Here is a 21,217-nt window from a genome sequence, read left to right on the forward strand (position 1 = left end):
GGCAACACAGACACCAGCCTGGCTGTGCAGCCTGCGGTCCGCACCTGCAGCTCCTCCCACCCACAGGCCCTGGGCTTATGTCTGCACATCTTCAGGTTCTGCCTCTCTGAGAACTCAGACCACGGCTGGCCTGGCACGAGAGCCCAGGAAGAGCAGAAAGTCTCATTTGTTGGCACGTGAGGCATCAGTGAGAGAAAAATGCACTAACAAATTGGTATTTTAGGAAGGTTGTGGAGATGGCTTGGGGAACGCCCCAGTTAAAGGGATTTAAAAGAGTTGGATGCTGAATGTGAAGAAATTTTAGGAAAATCGACCCAAGTTATTTTGCTTATGTTTTCCTTTGTGTATACAGAAAATTGATGACAAAAACTCACTTTCCTTGACTTGCTCAAAGCACGATCCTGAATGAAATGTATAATAACAAACTCCAGAAAAATAACAAGCCAGACCAAGCTTCCTACGTTAGGACACAGGCGGCGGGGAAAAGGGAGGAGAATACGAGAATCACATGATAGAGGAAAACATAAATTCTAAAATCCCATTTAAAAAGTGCAATAAAAATGCCCAGAGAAGCACATGTAAGACCACAAACCATATCTACTTCATGGATAGCAATAAAAAAGAACAAAAATTGGGCAGCGCCTGTGGCTCAGTGAGTAGGGCGCCGGCCCCATATGCCGAGGGTGGCGGGTTCGGACCCAGCCCCGGCCAAACTGCCCAAGAAAAATAGCCGGGCGTTGTGGCGGGCGCCTGTAGTCCCAGCTGCTCGGGAGGTTGAGGCAAGAGAATCGCGTAAGCCCAAGAGTTAGAGGTTGCTGTGAGCCATGTGACGCCACGGCACTCTACCCGAGGGCGGTACAGTGAGACTCTGTCTCTACAAAAAAAAAAAAAGAACAAAAATTAACTGGACTAAAACCTTGAAACGACCAGCCACATCTGCCTGGTGAGAAAACAAGTGGGCCAGAACCAGAACCGAACCCCAGCCTCAGCCAGGGCTGCAGCGGTCAGTGTCAGCGTGGCACCCACCTGCCACGGTACTCGCAAATTGCCCCCAAATCTACATCAGTCCTCACATGGACAGTGGGTCTGAAAGTCTGAAGCCCTCACAGTGGGAGACATCACAGCTGACCAATGCCCATCATTGGTCATGCCAAGAGCACCTATTTCCTCGGGTTGGGAGAGGTGGCAGCTGCCTTGACTGCCTTCCACCACCGGAGGCATCGCTGGGGAAAGGGGACACCCAGGGCCGGTGCTCTGGAGAGGGCAAGTCTGCAATGTGGTGGGGCAGAGGCTCCCTTCCTGCTCTCCCTCAGTGCAAGGCCTGGAACAGGGTGGGCCCCAGCTCAGGGCTCATTGCTGATGACACAAACATGTAGAAACTTCAACAATGACGCAAATTAAAGGATGACCTCACTCATGCCTAGAAGTGTCAGACGACCACACAAGGTCATGAAATAAAGCAACGTTCAGAAGTGGTGGTCACAGCACTGTGGGAGCGCATTGTCAGGGGCATCCGAAGCAGACTGGTTCCTGTGGGGAAATGCACCAACCTAGACAACACGTGCAAACAACCTAGAAAAGTGCCCTGAGGGGTGAGGCCAGGCGGTGCCTACAGGTGGGACTGGGCAGCCTCTGCCTGTTCCTGACTCAGGTACCAGGCCCTATAGAGCTGCTGAAGGCTCCAGCCAGTGGTGCGGATCCCACATTGGGTTCTGGGCCCAGCCCCAGGTCTGATGTTTTCCAGCTGGAAGGTCCTGGGCAGGATGAAGGCAGCTTCAATCTCACTCCTGGCGGGGAAGGACGTCCACCTACAGCCTGCTGCCCTCCCAGGCAAAATCCACAGGTGCGTCTCTTTCTCCCGTTTTCTGCCCCTGCACAGAGCTCCACGTCTTCTTGAAAGTTCCCACCTGCCCATATAAGTCTATGGCTCTGCACAGCCATAGCTTGTTTGGGGAGAAGAGGGAAGATACACCACATCCCCTTCCCACTGAAATCAGTCCTCAAAAAGACCTTACAGCTCCAAGACACGAAGTAGATGCTGATTCCAACACAGGGCCCTGAACGGAGGGAGGCAGACCAGGATTCACGCCTTAGGAGAAGGTCCCTGTCCCTGTGGCCCAGTATAGAGACTCACCTGGAGCAGCAGCCCAGGGCCCCTCTCCTGCAAGTGCCCAGTATTGGCTGTGGCCACTAAACAGTCTATTCCCTGAGCAGGCACTGGTGTGGCTTTGGCGGTAGTGACCCCTCCTGGTGCCTGTGTTCTCCAGGAAAGGAAGCTGCTAACAATGGACGCGATGTGATGATAAGCGGTCGCCTCTGCAAAGTACCACAGAGGGGCCTCGGCTCTGACGCAGATGGCTGCTCACATCCCCACATGTGAGACTGCAGTCTGTGAACTGCCAGAGTCCACCACTGATCCTGAAGCCTCCTGGGCCTAAATTCAAAATAGGGCTGCACGATCACCTGTAGACTGGAAGTCACATGCAGCCTCTGTTTCTAAAACCCCTGTGTTGCCTAACTGGGGACTTCCACAGCTGCCTGACCCTGATCTACAGACAAAATCAACCAGGAAACTTGTGACCTGGTCGGCCATCAGCACTCAGCCTGTGTGTAGCTCTCATCTGCAGATGGGGATGGAGTGGGCCCCGGGCAGGGTCTCTACAGGGGACGCCCCTCCTGTCATGTGGGAGCCCCCCTTACACATGGGGCCTGCTGGGGTCTCTACAGGGGACGCCCCTCCTGTCACGTGGGAGCCCTCCTTACACATGGGGCCTGCTGGGGTCCCTACAGGGGACGCCCTTCCTGTCACGTGGGAGCCCCCCTTACACATGGGGCCTGCTGGGGTCCCTACAGGGGAAACCCCTCCTGTCACGTGGGAGCCCCCCTTACACATGGGGCCTGCTGGGGTCTCTACAGGGGACACCCCTCCTGTCACATGGGAGCCCTCCTTACACATGGGGCCTGCTGGGGTCTCTACAGGGGACACCCCTCCTGTCACGTGGGAGCCCTCCTTACACATGGGGCCTGCTGGGGTCTCTACAGGGGACACCCCTCCTGTCACGTGGGAGCCCCCCTTACACATGGGGCCTGCTGGGGTCTCTACAGGGGACGCCCCTCCTGTCACGTGGGAGCCCTCCTTGCACATGGGGCCTGCTGGGGTCTCTACAGGGGACGCCCCTCCTGTCACGTGGGGCCTGCTGGGGTCTCTACAGGGGACGCCCCTCCTGTCACGTGGGAGCCCCCCTTACACATGGGGCCTGCTGGGGTCTCTACAGGGGACGCCCCTCCTGTCACATGGGAGCCCCCCTTACACATGGGGCCTGCTGGGGTCTCTACAGGGGACGCCCCTCCTGTCACGTGGGAGCCCCCCTTACACATGGGGCCTGCTGGGGTCTCTACAGGGGACGCCCCTCCTGTCACGTGGGAGCCCTCCTTACACATGGGGCCTGCTGGGGTCCCTACAGGGGACGCCCCTCCTGTCACGTGGGAGCCCTCCTTACACATGGGGCCTGCTGGGGTCTCTACAGGGGACGCCCCTCCTGTCACGTGGGAGCCCCCCTTACACATGGGGCCTGCTGGGGTCTCTACAGGGGACGCCCCTCCTGTCACGTGGGAGCCCCCCTTACACATGGGGCCTGCTGGGGTCTCTACAGGGGACGCCCCTCCTGTCACGTGGGAGCCCTCCTTGCACATGGGGCCTGCTGGGGTCTCTACAGGGGACGCCCCTCCTGTCACGTGGGGCCTGCTGGGGTCTCTACAGGGGACGCCCCTCCTGTCACGTGGGGCCTGCTGGGGTCTCTACAGGGGACGCCCCTCCTGTCACGTGGGGCCTGCTGGGGTCTCTACAGGGTTACTCATCCTTGTCCTTTGCATCTAGGCACCTGCCTTCTGACTATGTCTCCTACTTTACAACCTTTAACTGGTAGAAAGTTTCGCTTTATGTCTAAAATCTTTTTCAGAGAACTCTTATTTATAGTCCAAAACAGTAAATATTGGAGAAAATGCCAATTTGTCCTTAGGGAGCTGGTGTTTTACTCTGTTTTGAAATTGACCAATAGTCATCCATTTACATTTGTTTTTGTCATTTATTTTCAGATTCTCCCAACCAAATATTCCTTAAACTAGTCAAGAACTGTGAATGAACGGTAGGAAAGAGGCAAAGTTACTCAGATTCTAGAAACTCAGGGTTTGCATTAGCTGAGAGGAGTAGGAAGCTGGCGTGAGGGAGGCCTGAGCATTTTGGAGGAAACAGAGACGATTCCTCCCCTTTGCCTGGCTCTGAATATTTAAATTTAGATTTAATCTGATTTAATCTTAGAAATGTTATTTATTCAAGCCTTAACTTAAAGGCAATATTTTCAAAGGCTCAAGGTCACTGTAACTGAGTTAACCTACCTTGACATCTATTTAGACTTTTAGGTCTAATAGACTTAAGACTCTGTAGCAAATATTTATTTTAAGTCAATCAAGGTCATAGTTATCTACATATTGGCAAAACCCATCTAGTGCATATGTGTACATTTGCCAGCAGTGTGTACAGGGCTATCGATTTATTTTCCCTTATTTTGGTAACAGACTCATAGGCCACTGTGAGAAATAATAGAGAGGGGCCCCCTGATGTCCCACTTTCCTCCAGCTGACACCTCAGCTGGACACTGATGTGACACTTCGACCCCACTGGCCCCTCTGTGCCTCTGTGGAGACACCCAGCCCTCCTCTCTGCTCCCCCACAGGGTCCCAACTCCTTCTGAGCTTTGCGCCACCAGTCTCTGCATCAGAGGGTGCCCCAAATCACATTCCTGGCTTCTCTGCACAGCACATGTCCTGGCCCTGGGTCCTCAATCCCCTCCCCATTCTTTGACAGGCACCATGGTCCCCACAACCCACACAGCAGCCTAAACTGGACCGTACCATCTTCCTTGAATGGTTTTACGGTCAAGAGCAAAGATGGCTGTGATTCCGGCCTAAATGGCACTGCATTAATTTCTTAAGAGCCATAGTTAAGTGACTGCTAAGCTTCTGTGAGGACACTGCGTCACACCCAGGGCATGACAGTGGCCTCTCTGCACAGACAACACTGAGGCAGGAGGGTGGGCTTCCTGAGCCTCTTTCAAACCTTCAGCTTTGGCCAGACAGAGGGACAGATGGACCACTCTTCATCCCCCAGGTAGTGGCACATGGCCATTCTTAATTGGTAGAGAGAGATTTGTCTTGTTAATTCCGATGACAAAGGAGACTCTAGCATGGTAACTAGTTATGAGATCCCTGAGCAGTTGGTGTCCCCCAACTTCTTAGAGGGACATGTGGCCATCGGCCACCCAAGATTGAGTAGCCACAGGTCTATAACACCGTTAGATGTCCGGGGCCACACAAAGCTGCACTAACTGGCTCAGTATGTGCCCCCCGAGCAGCAGGTGTGGGTAACCCATGGAGCTCCGTCCGTGATGGAGTCAGGGATTGTAATTATCCCCGTGAGCAAGGAATTCCTAGTAAGTGCCCTTTGTACACTACATACCTCTCACAGGAGGATTATTGTTTATGTGAAAGATCAATTGAAAATATTTCTATTCTAATCAGCAAACCTCTTTAAGCATCCTGAAGCATTTATTAGCTACACTGCTTCTGAGACAGTGAGACCCTCCCATGGCTGAGTGGCCCCTTAAGGTCTGCTCCAGAGTGCTGACCCAGTGAGGACCCTGGGGTGTCTCCCACTTAGGTCCTGGTGGCCTCCCCAGCTTTCACCAGCCACCCTCAGAGGCCTGTGGGGACTTCCTGAAGGTGTGCTCGGGCTTTGTCAGCGACCCTTCTGGCCCCTGCTACCCTCTGGGGTCCCTGCTGCGTGGTCCCCTGGGAGGTGAAGCTGGAAGAACCTGGACCCACTTCATGCGCTCAGCTGGGGATTCGGCCACAGGCCCTACTGCCTGGCTGCCCCACCCTCACTGCAGACACCGGTGATGGCTGACCGGTGTGGGTGAGGGGCTGTGCTGGTGGAATGCAAGCTGGGGATTCGGCCACAGGCCCTGCTGCCTGGCTGCCCCACGCTCACTCCAGACACCAGTGATGGCTGACAGGTGCGGGTGAGGGTGTGTGCTGGTGGAATGCACGCTGGGGACTCGCCAGCCCCCAAAGGACTTTCATTTTCCCCGCAGAAATCTCCCCTGCGCAAGCTCCGTGTTCGGTGCCATGCCCATGTGGGTACTTGCGCACCACAGGCACAGTGTCCAGCGGCGCCAGGTCGCATTCACCAGGTCCAGGCAGGGGTCCGTGCAGGCAGCAGAAGTGGCCTCACGGCTGGGCCGGCCTGCCCCCTGGTGGGCAGGTCTGGCCATAACAAGCTGGAAGGGCCCTGCGCGGTGTTCCGCAGGAGGGGGCTGTGCCCGGCTCCCCGCAGGCCCCAGCAACCCGAAGCCCCTCAGACCACCCTCCAGGGCTGAGCATGAGACACCTGAGCCTGAAGCTGAACGACAGAAGGGCCCCGATGGGCTGGGACCAGTGGTGCTGGGGCTGTAGGGTAGCAGGGGCCAGGTTTAGGGGCCCCTGAATGTCCAGTGGACTAAGGCAGGAGCCACTCCAGGGTTAGGGGCAACCTCAGGGTGACCATCCCTCTTCGGACGCACTTCCCTCCCCAGCATGGCCCCCACCTCCAGCGTCCTTCTGCATTTAGGACTGAAGTGCATTTAATGAACATTTGCAGGAAACGCAGAAATGGAGATCTAGAGGAACTCAGAGAGGCTGAGGGCAAAGCTCTGAGTGCAGAAACGTAAACGCAAGGAACATTCCATCCAGGGCTTATGTAGACATGATGTAGAGAGCTGCAGGTCGCCATCCTCACTGGGGCTGACAGGACATTCCCCAGTGGCCCCGCAGGCAGACCTGAATATCTGCAGATTACATTTTTATGTTATGCCCAGGACAGCACTCTCAGCCTGCCAACAAGAAGGAAAAGGCTGCCAGGTGATCTTACAGTGAGAACTGTGAAGCACAGAACCCGCAGCATCAGTGTGACTCAGGGTGTGAGCTGCTGCTGCCAGGCTCCTGGTAGGGGCCCTTGCCCAAGGAAGGGGTGGGCCCAGAAACCACAACCCCAGCAGCAGGAGGGCAGGTGCCACCTGTCTTCTAAATCATATGCCACCCAAGTGGTGGGGTCTACACAAACAGTTAAACAACAAACAGGCCAAGCCCATGATGGCAGCTCATGACCCGATGCCCTGGCATTGGGCACAGACACAGATACATGAACAGCTAGGATAGCGTTCTATAGCTTTGTGTATGTTTATAGCAAAACATAAAATGATACGGAAGTCTGACTGTGAAATATAACTGCAAAAACCTCTTTAAATGTATGTGGATATTTAAGAAAAAAATCATATTTACATGTCAGTACACAAGGTTTCAAAGTCAAAATAAAAGTCATCTATTTTCATGTAGCCATGGGACCCACTGGGGGGAGGTGACCCGCACAGTCAGAGGGCAGTGAGTTGGACCAGGTGGGCAAGCAGTTGGTGGGACTTCAGGGTTCCCTGTGCCCCAAGCTGACAGTGGACAGTGACTAAGGCCATCTGGCTCCCCTGGCAGCACAGAATTCTACGTTCAGTTCAGCTTCAATGCACGAGCACTGGGGATACAGTCACAATATACACCCCTCCCCAGACAGATAGAACAGGTAAAGGAGCTATAATTAATAATGTTTCATTGTGGTGTCAAAATGAACTAGTTACAAGTAACAGCGGAACCTCCATAGCTGACCCCTTCCCTATACTGACCACCCCCTTAAGTTGTCCTAATTTTCATAGACTGGACATGCACCACATGTACGTTATCAGTACAGCAGGCCTAGTTCCTTATGGTGACCACCTCTGTATGTTGACTGGCTTCTTACAGTCCCTTGGGTGGTTAATTTACAGAGGTTCTTACCATAAAACACATAATAACAGGGGAAAGTGTCAAGGTATTTTTAATATTTATTATGAAAACATTGAGGAATGAAATTCCTGCTTAAGGAACTGACACACCTTGAAATTATTTCGAGAGGGACAATGGCACAAGCAGCCTCTCTGTTGTGTGAAAGCTCCGAGAGCTACGTGGAGGAGGTGATCTGATGAAGGTCCCGCCCACGGGAGGACTCCTGGGGACCTGTCTCTACCTGCTCAGAGCTTCTGGCCTCTCTGCTGGGCCAGAAGTCTCCAGGTCACTTAGTGTCTTCAGGTCTTCAGGTGACCAACAGCCAGCCAGATATGGGGTTCACTACTAATCTGGCCACATGAGACACCCCTGTAGAAAAAATCTGTGGTTGGATTTTTATTTCTTGCTAGAGACCAGGGGTTATTAACCAGGGGGTGGCTGTGTCTGAAGACAGCTGTGGGCTTCGGCACTACGACACACAGGGAACCCTGAAGTCCCACCTTCATAGGGTCGACACTGCTGCTGACACCCGGCACCTCCCAGGCTGGGGGGCCCACGACCCAAGCCCCAGCCCAGACGCCTGCCCACACCCACTAGAGGCCTGTGGCCCATCTCTCACGTCCCTTTCCAACAAAGACACTATTTGACCTTCTTTCCTTTGAGTATAAAACGAAATTCTTCATCTGACCTGTGAAGTGTCATCACTGGAACTATCAGTTTTATCTGGAAATCGAAACCCAAGGGTGGTATTTTTCCTTCTTCCATGTGTATGACTCTTTTTCCTTAAGATGATGTGTGTATTTTGTGTTATTTACATGTTCTTCACGGCTCCTCCCATCCTTGGTGCATGAAAGACCCTGGCGGCTGCCATCCCACCTGCCTGAGAATGAGGTCTGGTCCGCTCCGAAGCCAGAGGCACTGGCCAAGTAGCCTCGACAGACCCTAGACCTGTGGGCCAGCCCCAACATCCTGTGTTACTTGGCTGTTCCCACCTTTAGTTCCTGGATCAGGGTGGCTGCCTTGGGGTGGCAAGAGAGCCAGGCTAGATACGAGGTATGTGGCATGGCCATCCCACTAGCCCTCGGGTACTGGCAGTTACATAGCCACACAGGTGGTGTGAGTATGATAAAACTGAGGCCAGAAATGCACTCAATTTTTATTTTTTATTATTATTTTTTTTTTTGTAGAGACAGAGTCTCACTTTATGGCCCTTAGTAGAGTGCCGTGACCTCACACAGCTCACAACAACCTCCAACTCCTGGGCTTAAGCGATTCTCTTGCCTCAGCCTCCCGAGCAGCTGGGACTACAGGCGCCCGCCACAACGCCCGGCTATTTTTTGGTTGCAGTTTGGCCGGGGCCGGGTTTGAACCCGCCACCCTCAGTATATGGGGCTGGCGCCCTACCAACTGAGCCATAGGAGCTGCCCTGCACTCAATTTTTAAATTGGCCTTTTTGGTTTTAAAACAAAATGAAACACTTTTCCTCATAATATCTCAGCTCCGTTCCTGAATCTGTCATCAAAGCCACTGCAGTCATCCCATAACCACACAGGGACTCATCATCACTTCACCTAAGAGTTATTAATGTGTTAAGAAAATGCTTAAATTTCTCTTTAAGTGAAGATAAGGTGTACCATACTACAGTTTTAAGCCTTGAATTTTAAAGAATTACCTTTAAAGGAGCAGTCACTTAAGGTATAACTACTGAACTTTCCAGCAACTGAGCACAGCTCAGTATCATGGGTTCAACCATGATAAAAAATATTCAGGAAAAAAATTGCATCTGTACTGAACATGTACAGACTTTTTCCCTATAGTGCAACAACTATTTACATAGCAGTGACATTGTATCAGGCATCATAAGAGATCTAGAGGTGATTTGAAGTGTATGGAGGATGTGGTCAGGTTACATGCAAATACTGTGCATTCATGTGATCTAATGTAGTGAATTACAAATGTTTTTGAGCACACTGTGTGACATTCAGATTATTTCTAAATGAGAGAAAAATATTCTACCACTTTGACAAGACAGCTATGAATTTTCTTCCTCAAACACTAAACAATAAATCAAGAACCAGAGCCAACCCTCCACTCTCTAACCTCCCAAATCCCCTGGGGGATGGAGATGAGCTGGACCAGGGATGTCCCCGGTTCCCCGGGCCTCCTCCCTGGACGAGCTGCCTCATCCTGACACTGTGGGGCCCTGTCAGATAGCTGGAATCACACTTTTCAGACTGGCCTCTTTCATCTAGCCATGTGCATTTAAGGCTCCTTCATATCTTTTCATGTCTTGAAGCTGATTTCTTTTCATTGCTGAATATTTCATTGTTTGGATGGAACAGTTTTTTTATTCACTGTCTATTGAAGACACACTGGTTGCTTCCTGTTTTTAGTGCTTGTGAATAAAGTTGTCATAAACATTCATGTGTGTGTTTTTGTATAGACATAAGTTTTCAATTTGTGTGAGTAAATATCATAAGCACAAGGGATGGATTGTATGGTGAGAGCATGTTTAGTTTTGTAAGAGGCTGCTGGGCTGGGCAGCGCCTGTGGCTCAGTCTGTAGGGCGCCGGCCCCATATACCGAGGGTGGCGGGTTCAAACCCGACCCCGGCCAAACTGCAACCAAAAAATAGCCGGGCGTTGTGGCGGGCGCCTGTGGTCCCAACTGCTCGGGAGGCTGAGGCAGGAGAATCGCTTAAGCCCAGGAGTTGGAGGTTGCTGTGAGCTGTGTGAGGCCATGGCCTCACTCTACCGAGGGCCATAAAGTGAGACTCTGTCTCTACAAAAAAAAAAAAAAAAAAGAGGCTGCTGGGCTGTCTGCAAGCCGGCTGCCCCACTTGGCATCCTCCCCCATCCCCCCATCCCCAATGGACGCCAGGTCCTGCTGCTCTGTTTCCTTGTCAGCATTTGGTGCTATCAGAATTTTTGGATTTAGTCATTCTAACAGGTGTGCAGTGGGTATTTTATTGCTATTTTAATTTGTAATTTCCTAATGACAGTGATTTTTGCACCTTTTCTGGCACTGATTTTTATTAGAGCATTGTCCCAGCAGCGAGTTCAATGACAGATGGGAAAACAGAGGTCACTCTGAGAAAAGGAAGGATCTAGACAAATGAAGGAAACCACCAAGCAACTGCGGAGAAGGACTGGGTCGAAGTGACTGTGCCGGTCCCTCCGGAGCTGTGGTCACACAGCCCTCCTGACCACACTGTGGTGTGGTGTCATCACCTCCTTTTTCACAGAGGAGGAATCTGAGGCCCAAGATGGGTGGTCCTGGGTCAGAGCTTGGTCTGTGTGGTGGTTCTGACACCTGTGAGGTTAGGGCCTGGGGGTCTTCATAAATGGCATCTGAGAATGTGAAGAGATAACATGGAACCCAGTTTCAAATGAACCCCCCATGTGGTTTTACTGCAGCACTTAAAAGGAGCTGGAAACCACAGGCCCCCAGCCCAGGGAAAGACAAACTGCTTTATTCCATTTCCTGATATCACTGCTTCTAAACTAAAAATACTCGAAGATTGTTATTCACACCAACTTATTTTCTAGTAGAGCTATAGGACTGGCATTCCTGCCAGCAGGTTTTAAGTTTTTCTTCCTAAAACTGGAAACAGACAGAGATCTCGTAACAACACTCACATCCCTCTGGTCCTGCACAGGCCCCTCCCTGCCAGCCTGGACCGCCCCACGGCCCTGCTCTGTGACGGCTGGGCAGACCAGGCCTGTCTATTGCAACTTTTTGCAGGTTTTCATTTGCAGGGCAGTGTTCCTCTCAGTGACTCCTGATGCCCGGTTTTAACATTCAAGCAGTAAAATCTCTTCATTTTTGGTTTCAGATGGATCGTTCCACAGTTGGCAACCCCTTGATCTCTGGAGTCTCTCTGAACACCTCAAACTGTCTGTCCACTTCCACATGCCCCTCAGCTGCCATCTCCATGCTGGCGCAGTGCTTCCCAGACAGCCCTGACGAGGCACACAGAGGTGAAAACACTTGCACACAGCACTGGGCACATGGCCAGGATGTCCCAAACCCTGCAGGCAGCCGAGGGGGTCAGCAGCTCAGCCAGCCCCTGCCAGCGCAGCTGTGGGAAGTGGGCAGGGGACACGCACCACACATGCTTAGTGTCTCCTGCAGACCAGCAGGGCCCCAGCCACCTCTGTCCAAATCATAGCTCAGTGGTTAGATGTTGCAGAGAAGCCGGGGGTTACAGGGGCTCTGTTGGGCAACAGTTGCATTTCTGCTTGTACTGGACAGATGGGCAGGATCTTATAACCTAGAAGCAGGTGAAGCAAGAAGGAGGAGAGACTCTGTAGGAGAGAAGTTCAAAGTGGAGCCAGCTGCCCAGTGACCTCCCAGCACAGGGAGAGAAGCAGGGACAGACGCAAACTAGATCTGATCATGTTCTCCCCTGATTCTATGACAAAGCTCCTCAGAGGAGAATTTGACTTTTTCTTTAATAAACACCTTAAACATAGAGCACATATGACAAAATGCATAGTTACCTAGGAAACCAACTACGTTTCTGATAAAATACGGACAAAAGGACTCAGCTATTGAGCACCCAGAAGCGGCTCAATAGAGGTGCGGGGTGGTATCCTCAGGACAGGGACGTTGGCAGCTGCCACAGAAGAATGAGGATGGTCTCTCTAGCAGCTCAGAATCGCTATTCCTGTTTTCAGGTAATGTGTCACTTCCTTCTTAATTAAGAGAGGAAAACCACTATTCTATTCAGAACTGTCGTCCAGAGTAGGCTCTGAGCTCTCAGGGAGCCCTGCAGCCAGTGCACCTGTGCCCGGCCCAGCTGGTCTCACCTGGCCTGTCAGAGCCTTCCTGGCAGCTGACCTGGGCAGGATACCAGCTGCGCTTCCAATATTAACCAGAAGCACACCAGCTAGTCCTCACGTGTTTGTAAGTGCACGTTCACTGAACACATTTGCTAAAATAAGTTGGGAACTCCTGCCAGCTTCTGAATAATATGCAAAGTCCAAGTAAAAAAGATGCTGAGAAATCAGGAAAAGTTAAAAATAAGAAGTTAATCATTTATGACCATACAGCAAGTGCCATTTCCACAAATGACATGTTTATCTTTCGAGAATGTCTCACTCAGGATTCATGAGACTACAAAGTAAAGCAGTTCTCTAATAACTCCCAGCCTTTCTTTAACGGGCATGCTGTTGGAACCTCCTGTTTGCAGGACTGTTTACTGTAACATTAAACAACATATGAGGAATACAGAATGAATCTCCCTAAAAATCAGACATGTTTTGGGAACTACACAAAGAAACAAGAAGCTACAAGTTCAGAGTCCACAAGATTATTAAAGAACATCTTCCGTGGGCACCAAGAGGAACCAGCCTATTGTCAGTGTACAACTTAGCACTGCACAGGGAAGGGGGCGCCAGGCTCCCTGAAAAGGCCACAGCCACAGTAGCCTGACATTTTCCACTGGGCTGTGATTACGTGATTACGCCCCACACCAGGAAACCTGGGGATCACCGAAAAGCCAATTTCCTTCCAAGTGTCAATTTCCTGTAGTCATTTTGCTTTTTCCAAAATTCATTTTCAGCCCAAGCTAATTGCTTCTGCAAACTCAGTGAGAATCTCCCGTCATTTCTTGGGGCTGGGCCATCTCTCCCCTTCCTGCAGCCCTATGCCACCTTCCCTCTGCACCCCCTGCTCCCCCCAGACCTAAGCAAGCTCATTTCACAAAAGTTCTGAAGCATGAGGGTCAGCTACACGAAGTTACCTGTCATATTTGAAGGCTTTTGACCCACAAAACAGCAAGTCCATGACTCCACCTAGTATTGCAGATGGTATTAATGTCTCTCTCCTTCCACCGTAAGCCCACGTCAAGGTTTGTACTTTCCTTTTACCCACAAAGCTTTGCCCAGCTCCTGAGCAGCATGAGGCTCAAAGGCATCCTTAAAGACACTGTTAAGTCCAGGAGAGTCGATGCTTTTTAAAAGGAAGCACAGGCACAGCAACAACACTCTAAAGCTGCACGTGCTCACCCTACCACCTACGCGTGCTCACCTGTGCCACCAATCAGGCCTTGGGGCTGCATCCCACCTCTGTTTAACAGGGAAATTGCTCCTGTGACAAGTCCATCTTCATCTCTCAGACTCTAGTTTCAAGATGACCCCAGGCATTTGGAAAAGAACCAGCGTTCCTTGGCCAGCACTTCCTCCCCTGACCCACTGGAGCCAGGAAGTGCACTTTGTCCTGAGTCATCCACTCCAGTCATCACGGGCTCTGGTCAGATCTGGCACTGCCTCGAGACATGAAAGGGCCTGAGGATAGACAGGGTGCTAAGGATCTGGAAAGACAGACTGGCTTTAAACTTGTCCCTCTAATACACACTGTGTGTGTATGTGAGTGTGCACACGTGTGTGCACATACAGTTCTCACCTACAGAACACTGTCAACTCTGGATTTCAGGAGCTGTTCTTGCCACACTCCGGCCCTGCTCACCTCCGCCTTCAGGTCCTAGCAGGTTACACACTGAGGAGGCTCTCCCATTTCCTTACAGCCCTTTACCTGCTAAACTCCAGACCAGACCCATGGCCTCCCCAGACCTGGGGAGGAATGGAGTTTAAAGGCTACAGTGAGCTGATTCCAGCCACACCCTCTTGTGTCGCCTTCAAATCCATTGGGACCATAGACAGACATGCTGACCTTCAACAAAGTCAACGTACCAAGGCCACAGGCCCTGGAAGATGGGGTCCTGGTGGGGCCCGGGCAGGAGCCTGTGAACCAAAAGTCTTAAGTCTTCTTCCCCACTGAGAGAATAGACCTCTCTTGGCCTAAACGACCCCAGAAATGCCCTAAATCTGACTGCTACTCAGAAGGAGGTCAGACCTGCCTCCTTGTGCCCCCTCCCTTCTTAGAGATGTCTTTGTGTAACAGCTTATCAGGCCTCTTTAGCCATGCAGGACAAAGCTCAGACCACACCTACAGGTCCTCGAGTCCTCAAATCCTTAACTTAAAACACTCCAAGCCTTTAGACAAAGCTTTATTTCTTTCGCCAATCACAAATAAAAGAATCTTTAAGCCCACTTGTAACCTATAACCACCCTGCTTCAAGCCTTTTTGGGCCAAACCAGTGTATGCCTTCCACATATTGATTTGTGAGTTTACACGTAATTCTGTCTCTCTGAAATGTAAAACCAAACTGACCCAGCTATGGCAAGTCCCCTTGCTCAAGGTTTCCTGGGTGTGGCTCCAGGCCATCATCACTCATACAGCTCAGAATAAACCTCTTCCAATTATTTTACAGAGTTTGGGTTCTTTTCTGCTGACAAACCAGAGCGGACCCATCTGTACAACGTCCCGTGGGATCAGAGAGTTTTCCTGAGCTGACCATGAAACAGTTAACCGTAAAGTCGCTGAAACAACTGGTAAAACCACCACAGGCAGCATGCTGACATGAAGGTTGAAGGAAAGCCAAAAGTAAACAGGAGGCTGCAGACTGCGCTGAGCAACTTGGAGAGGAGAGTTATCACAGTTTACCCAGCAGGGCCCAAGCCTCTGCGGGACCTTTTCTAAGACAGACAAGTGTTGGCCCAAAACTTGGACTAGACACTGTTGGTCCTTTCCACACTTCTCCTGCCAAACCACCGGAGAGCAGAAAGAGCCCTGGGGGGACGCACATTGAATCTTGGTTCGAAAAGAACACTCACCGTACCCCACAAGCACACTTCTGAGTGCACACCGCAGGACTCAGATGCAGGGCCTGAGTGGGCATCTGTCCACAGCAGCCTCATTCACAATGGCTGCAAGGTAGGAATGGCCCAAGTGTCCATCAGATGGACAGATAAGCAAAATGTGATGTGCAGGTACAACAGAACATTACTCAGCACTAAAAAGGAAGGAAGCTGGACACGTGGTGCAGCACGGACGCATCTGAGGACAGACTGTGCAACCCTGCTCATGGGAGGCCCAGGGGTGTTATATCTACGGAGACAGAAAGTAGAATGGTGGTGCCGGTGGGGGCGGGGAGCTGTTTAATGGGGACGACTTCAGCTTAGGACTGGAGATGGATGATGGTGACACTGACAGCAGTGTGAATGAGCTTAGCACCAGTGACCCCCATGCCAAAAATGGTCACAATGGGAGATTTTTATGTTATATATATTTTATTGTTGAGGATTCATTGAGGGTACAATAAGCCAGGTTACACTGATTGCAATTGTTAGGTAAAGTCCCTCTTGCAATCATGTCTTGCCCCCATAAAGTGTGACACACACCAAGGCCCCACGTTATATATATTTTAGCACCACCACCACAACAAAAAAAACTATTGCTGATTTCAGAAATTTAAGTCCTGATACAAATAGGTTTTCTCAGCCCAGGCTGCCACGAGACCACATAGGCAGGAGGCTTCCAAGTGTGCTAGCTGGCAAGGCCTCTCCTCCTGAGGCTGAGGGCTGCTCCCCATAGTAGCCTCTGTGTCCACAGGGCAGGGTGAGCAAGGCAGGGGAGGTCAGAGGGGGCAACTCAGCTCAGAGCCTGTAATCAAATTATCTTCATCTCCTGGAATCCAAGGTGGAAGGAAGGAAGCCTCCTAGGAGGGCCACCCTGGGTGTCTGGGACTCACAAGATCAGCGGTTCTACTGGGGGCAGAAGCTAGATAATGTATCTAAGAGCCAGCACCCACTGCGTGGCAGCTCTGGGCAGCTTCCCATCTGAGGTCCTCAGAGCATCCTGGTTGCTGCCACAGTAGGTGAGGTGCAGAGAGCCCTCAGGACATGCCCAGGCTGCAGTGACAGGAGGGGACAGAGTGTCAAACTCAGAACTTGAGCCCAGGCCCTCTCTCTGCTCTAGAGCCATGCAGGGAGGTCCACCTTGATGTGTTCCTGAGGTTGGGAGAAGTCCACCAACAGGCAACTCAGAGTGGTCAGGCCAGCCTGAGGGTTTTAGCTTAACCGCCAGCTGGCTCCATCCTCGTACCTGCTCCCAGGTGCTCACCAGGGGCACAGGGAAAGCTCACAGATGCTGACCAGTGCTGGGATCTGAGTGCTATGGGCAGATCATCTGCAGCCCAGACGCATGGAAAGACTGGATAACCACCCAGTGTATACATCCATGGTGAACAGAGGTCTGCACCTACCTATAGGCCTCATCCCACGCCCACCCCTGTAGTTCCCAACCTGTGCAGCATTTCCTGCCCCACAGCTCTGCAAAGAAGCAGCCTCTCCTTCCTAGAGGGGTTCCTCATGTGTGTGCACCCCAAGCACAGGAAGGAGCTGGGTAAAAATCCAAACATCCAGTTTGATAAGTCAAACAACACGGAGAAGCTCAGCTAAGACCTCAGCCTCCCTCTCACCGACAGAAATCAGGTTTCAGCACCCACAAAACAGTGCCCTGGCCACAGCGAGGTGCACCCCCTTCAGCCAACTCAAGTGACCCAGCCCAGGTTTCCAAGTGCACAAGAACTTAGACACAGCCCTCGGCGTGGGGGCCATGATTGGGATGGGGTGGACTTCAGCCCCAGGGCCTCAGGATAAGCCTCTACCCACCAAGACCCAGCTGTCCAGGCCAACCTTTGCAAATGTCATCCAGGCCAAGGACAGAAAAGCTGCAGGTGCAGAGCAGGAAAGGGAGTTGCCAACCCTTCCTGGATCAGCGTTCATGCTTTGGGTTTGGAAGCTGGGTCCAGCTGCCCCAGATCAGTGCCCTCACTGTCACATCTGAAGGGGCCAGGAATGTCGCTTTTGGAGTCAGCTTGGGAAGAAATGGCAACAAGTAATTACACGCGGGCCAACTTAAGGCAGGAGGACCCAGCAGGGAGAACAGCCCTGCCTGGAAGGAGTGGGGCCAGGCTGAGCCCTGAGAGGAGGCTCATGGCCCCAAAGGCACAGGTATCTCACCAAGACAGCATGCCAAATACATACAATAGCTCTTTTGTTTTCACAAAGCTAGCACAGTTCCCCTTCAGAGGTGTTCTAAAACCCAAAGGAACACTCTCAGGATCTCTGATCAGACCAGCCTCATTTAAAATATTTATTAACAGGAAACCAAATAAATGTCCACACATCTTGAGACCGACTGTCTCATCTTAGACCAGGGGTGGGGAAAAGCTATGTGAATCCATTCACAGCCCCTGCCCCCACAAGACACCTAGGGCCATGTGCTTAACCGCCCAGAGACCTAAACCACAGACCAGAAAAGCAAAGGACTGATCCAGCTCCCTCAGTATAAGAGAGTGACCTTGAGGAGGGAGAAGGCTGGGAGCACCAGGCACCTACCTGCAGATGTGCCTGTCACTTCTTGCTTATCTTGAACAAGCCTGATGACATCAGATACATCAATTTGATGGTCCGTCTCTTCCTTATTGGCCTCATTGTTCCATCGCCGCAAAGAATTGCTGCTTCCAGTTCTGCACATCATACATCCCCAACAGTCAAGCACGAGGCTGCAATGGAGAAAGTGGATTTTAAAAGGAAAATGAGGTCGCACTGCAAAAGGACTTAAGAATCGCTCCTTTGAACAAAACTGAAATAATTAGCTACAGCCTTTAGTAACATTTATTCTGAAATGGATATAGTATGTTTAAAATTAAATTTGTTAGCTATGGAGCATATTGCAAGTACAAGTTGGATCTATCGGGTGTAGAACACAAATGTCTTAATGCTGTAATTGGGTAAATGAGGTGAAGGCTACGTTGATTAGTAGGATTTAAGCACTCCGATTTGTACAAATAATCAACACATTGAATCCCATAATGGCATAAATGTATTTATGATCTATGTACAAATGACTTAATAATAAAATAAAAAGTAAAAAATAATTAAATTTGTTCTTTGTCAACAAATTTGTACTATTTCAATGATCTAGTAATCAAGCAACTGTCTTTCATAATATTGAAAACAAGCAAGGATTGGTTGGATAAGCAAAACATATTATTCTGCTACTTAAGAAAAAAAGAAAAATAAAAATCTAGATTTTCCCCTTGACATTTAGACTCTTATTTCAAGGACAGGTAGGTTCCTGGTTCTCCAGGTTTCATGTCTAATTCACTGAACTGGCAAACTTTAGAAACCACTGCCAGCTGCTTATCCACATTGCTTAAAAACATTTGTAAGTCCTCTAAGTAAAGAATGTCCTCCTGAGTTCCAGAACAAACATTAAAGTATTATTCCACCAGTGAAAGTCTGGCAAAGAAATTTAAATGCAGTTTTTTGAGTGCCAGTCTTGAATTTAAAGAGAAAACTAGTAAGTATATCTCAAACAGGGGCCATCTGAAATCATTAACTGGACAAACACTGTAGCTTCATTAAGTAATTGCGAGTTGTATCTCTTTGTCCTTAGCCTTTTAGCATATTTATGGGTCATTATTATTGCTTATTGTTGGCTTAATACCTGGCAGGAGACTTGCCTTGAGAATAAAGGTGTAAACAATTTACTTAAATATATTTTATTGGTGACTCCACAGAAACAGTCTGAAGGAAGAGGAAAGAGAGGCGGACTCTCCTTATCTATTCACACATTGGCCTGACCATAGGGCACCGGAGACCCCTGAAGCTCCTTATTTTTCTGTTTCTTAGTGAAGAGAGCATGAGAGCAGTCAGCAGCCCAGACCACCCAGGCCCTCTTGTTTTCTGTCCTCTCCTCTGCTGAGAGAGGTGCCTCAAACACCCACGAATAAACCCATCTACACCACAGCACAGTCACAGAAGAACCTGGCCAAGAAGACTGGAAAATCCAAGACAGAGCAACTTCATCAACACATTGGCTCAGCAAAAATTTATTATGCACCTATTATATTTGCTTCAGGTGCTGAGGACACACAAAGCAGGGCAGCTCATGTTATCCAGGATTTGGACTCCAGGGAGAGCTGGTCATGAACACACTAGACCACATGGAGGGAGACAGAACCAGTGGGGACAGACTGGAGCACTGTAGGTGAAGTGACATAGGGAGAGGGATGAGCAGAGGTGCAGCAAGGTGAGCTCCCAGCAGAGAAGGCAACAATTCCAGGGCCATACCTGGGCCTAGGACTCCCTGAAGGACCATTAGCAGGAGGGGAGGGGCTGGCGCTTCCTGTGCTGCTCCTCCCGTGTCAGGAAGCAGAGCTGGACCCAGTGCCTCTCCCTGTGCTCCTCCTAGGACCAGCCTGCTCTGTCCACACTCAGTGTCACAGCAGCCCTTACTCCACACCAATACTTCCCAGAACCCATCCTCAGACACCCTGCCAGCCCAGGTTCATATAAAGGGCAAGACCCCACTGACCCCCAAATGACCTCATCACTCACTAACCTTCCATTTTCTACCTCTCCCCCCAAACTCCTTCCTCTGAAACACCTTCCCCTCAAATTCCTTCCTGTGAAATACATGCCTGACAAACACCTTCCCCTCAAACACATCCACTCAAATACCTTAACCATCAAACCCCTTTTCCTAAAACTCCCCCCCCCAACCTCCTTCCCTCCAGGCACCTGTAGCCCAAACACCTTCCATCAAACCCTTCCCCTCAAAAACCTTCTCCGTCAAATTCCTTCCCCTCACACATCTCTCCCCTCAAACTCTGTCCTCTTCAAACTCCTTCCCCCAAACACATCTCCCTGCAAACTCCTTCTCAGACTCCTTCCCTTCACAGTCCTTCCCCTCAACCATCTCTCCCACTCAAACTCCTTTTTCTCAAACAAATTCCAATAAAACTCCTTCCCCTCAGACTCTTTCCTTCAATTACTTCTCCCCTCAAACACCTTCCTCCCCTCAGACTCCTTCACCTCAGTCACCTCTCCCATCAAACTCCTTCCCCTGAAACACCTCTGCCTTCAAACTCCTGCCCTCAAACTCTTTCCCCTCAGAGACCTTCTCCTAAAACTCCTTCCTCTCAAACACCTTCCCAGAAGCAACTCTCCCCTGAAACTCCTTCCCCTCAGACTCTCCTTTCTGACTGTTCTCAGGTTCCTTCTTCTCAGACTCCTTCCCCTCAAATTCTTTCTCTTCAAACTTCTCTCCCCTCAGCCTCCTTCTCCTGAGGCTCTTTCCACTCTGACTGTTCCCCTCCGCTTCCTTCTTCTCAGCCTCCTTCCCCTCAAACACCTCTCCCCTCTACCCCTTCTCCTAAAGCTCCTTCCTCAAACACCTTCCCTGAAGCAACTCTCCCCTGAAACTCCTTCTCCTCAGACTCCCTTCTGATGCCTTTCACTCAGCCTCCTTCCCCTCAAGCAATTCTTCCCTCAGACTCCTTTCCCTCAATCACCTCTCCCATCAAACTCCTCAAACAACCTCCCATTAAACTCCTTCCTCTCAGAGTCCTTCCCCTCAAACACCTCTCCCCTCACACTCCTTGCCCTCAAATTCCTTC

General features: G+C 50.7%; 1 protein-coding gene across 4 annotated transcripts in view; it reads right to left on the reverse strand.

The window, feature by feature from the left end:
• The window catches only part of MCF2L (MCF.2 cell line derived transforming sequence like), a 129,279-nt gene that overhangs the window by 104,602 nt on the left and 3,460 nt on the right, over positions 1 to 21,217 (reverse strand). For 3 of the 4 annotated variants that reach the window (XM_053563548.1, XM_053563543.1, XM_053563541.1), the window contains exon 2: positions 18,150 to 18,316. In XM_053563548.1, the coding sequence (XP_053419523.1) occupies positions 18,150 to 18,316 (167 nt within the window). Of the gene's footprint in view, positions 1 to 13,935; positions 14,029 to 18,149; positions 18,317 to 21,217 lie in introns of those variants that run through there. The other variant, XM_053563547.1, reaches the window with a different exon arrangement.

Source organism: Nycticebus coucang, chromosome 15, assembly GCF_027406575.1.
Source record: "Nycticebus coucang isolate mNycCou1 chromosome 15, mNycCou1.pri, whole genome shotgun sequence".
Taxonomy (NCBI): domain Eukaryota; kingdom Metazoa; phylum Chordata; class Mammalia; order Primates; family Lorisidae; genus Nycticebus; species Nycticebus coucang.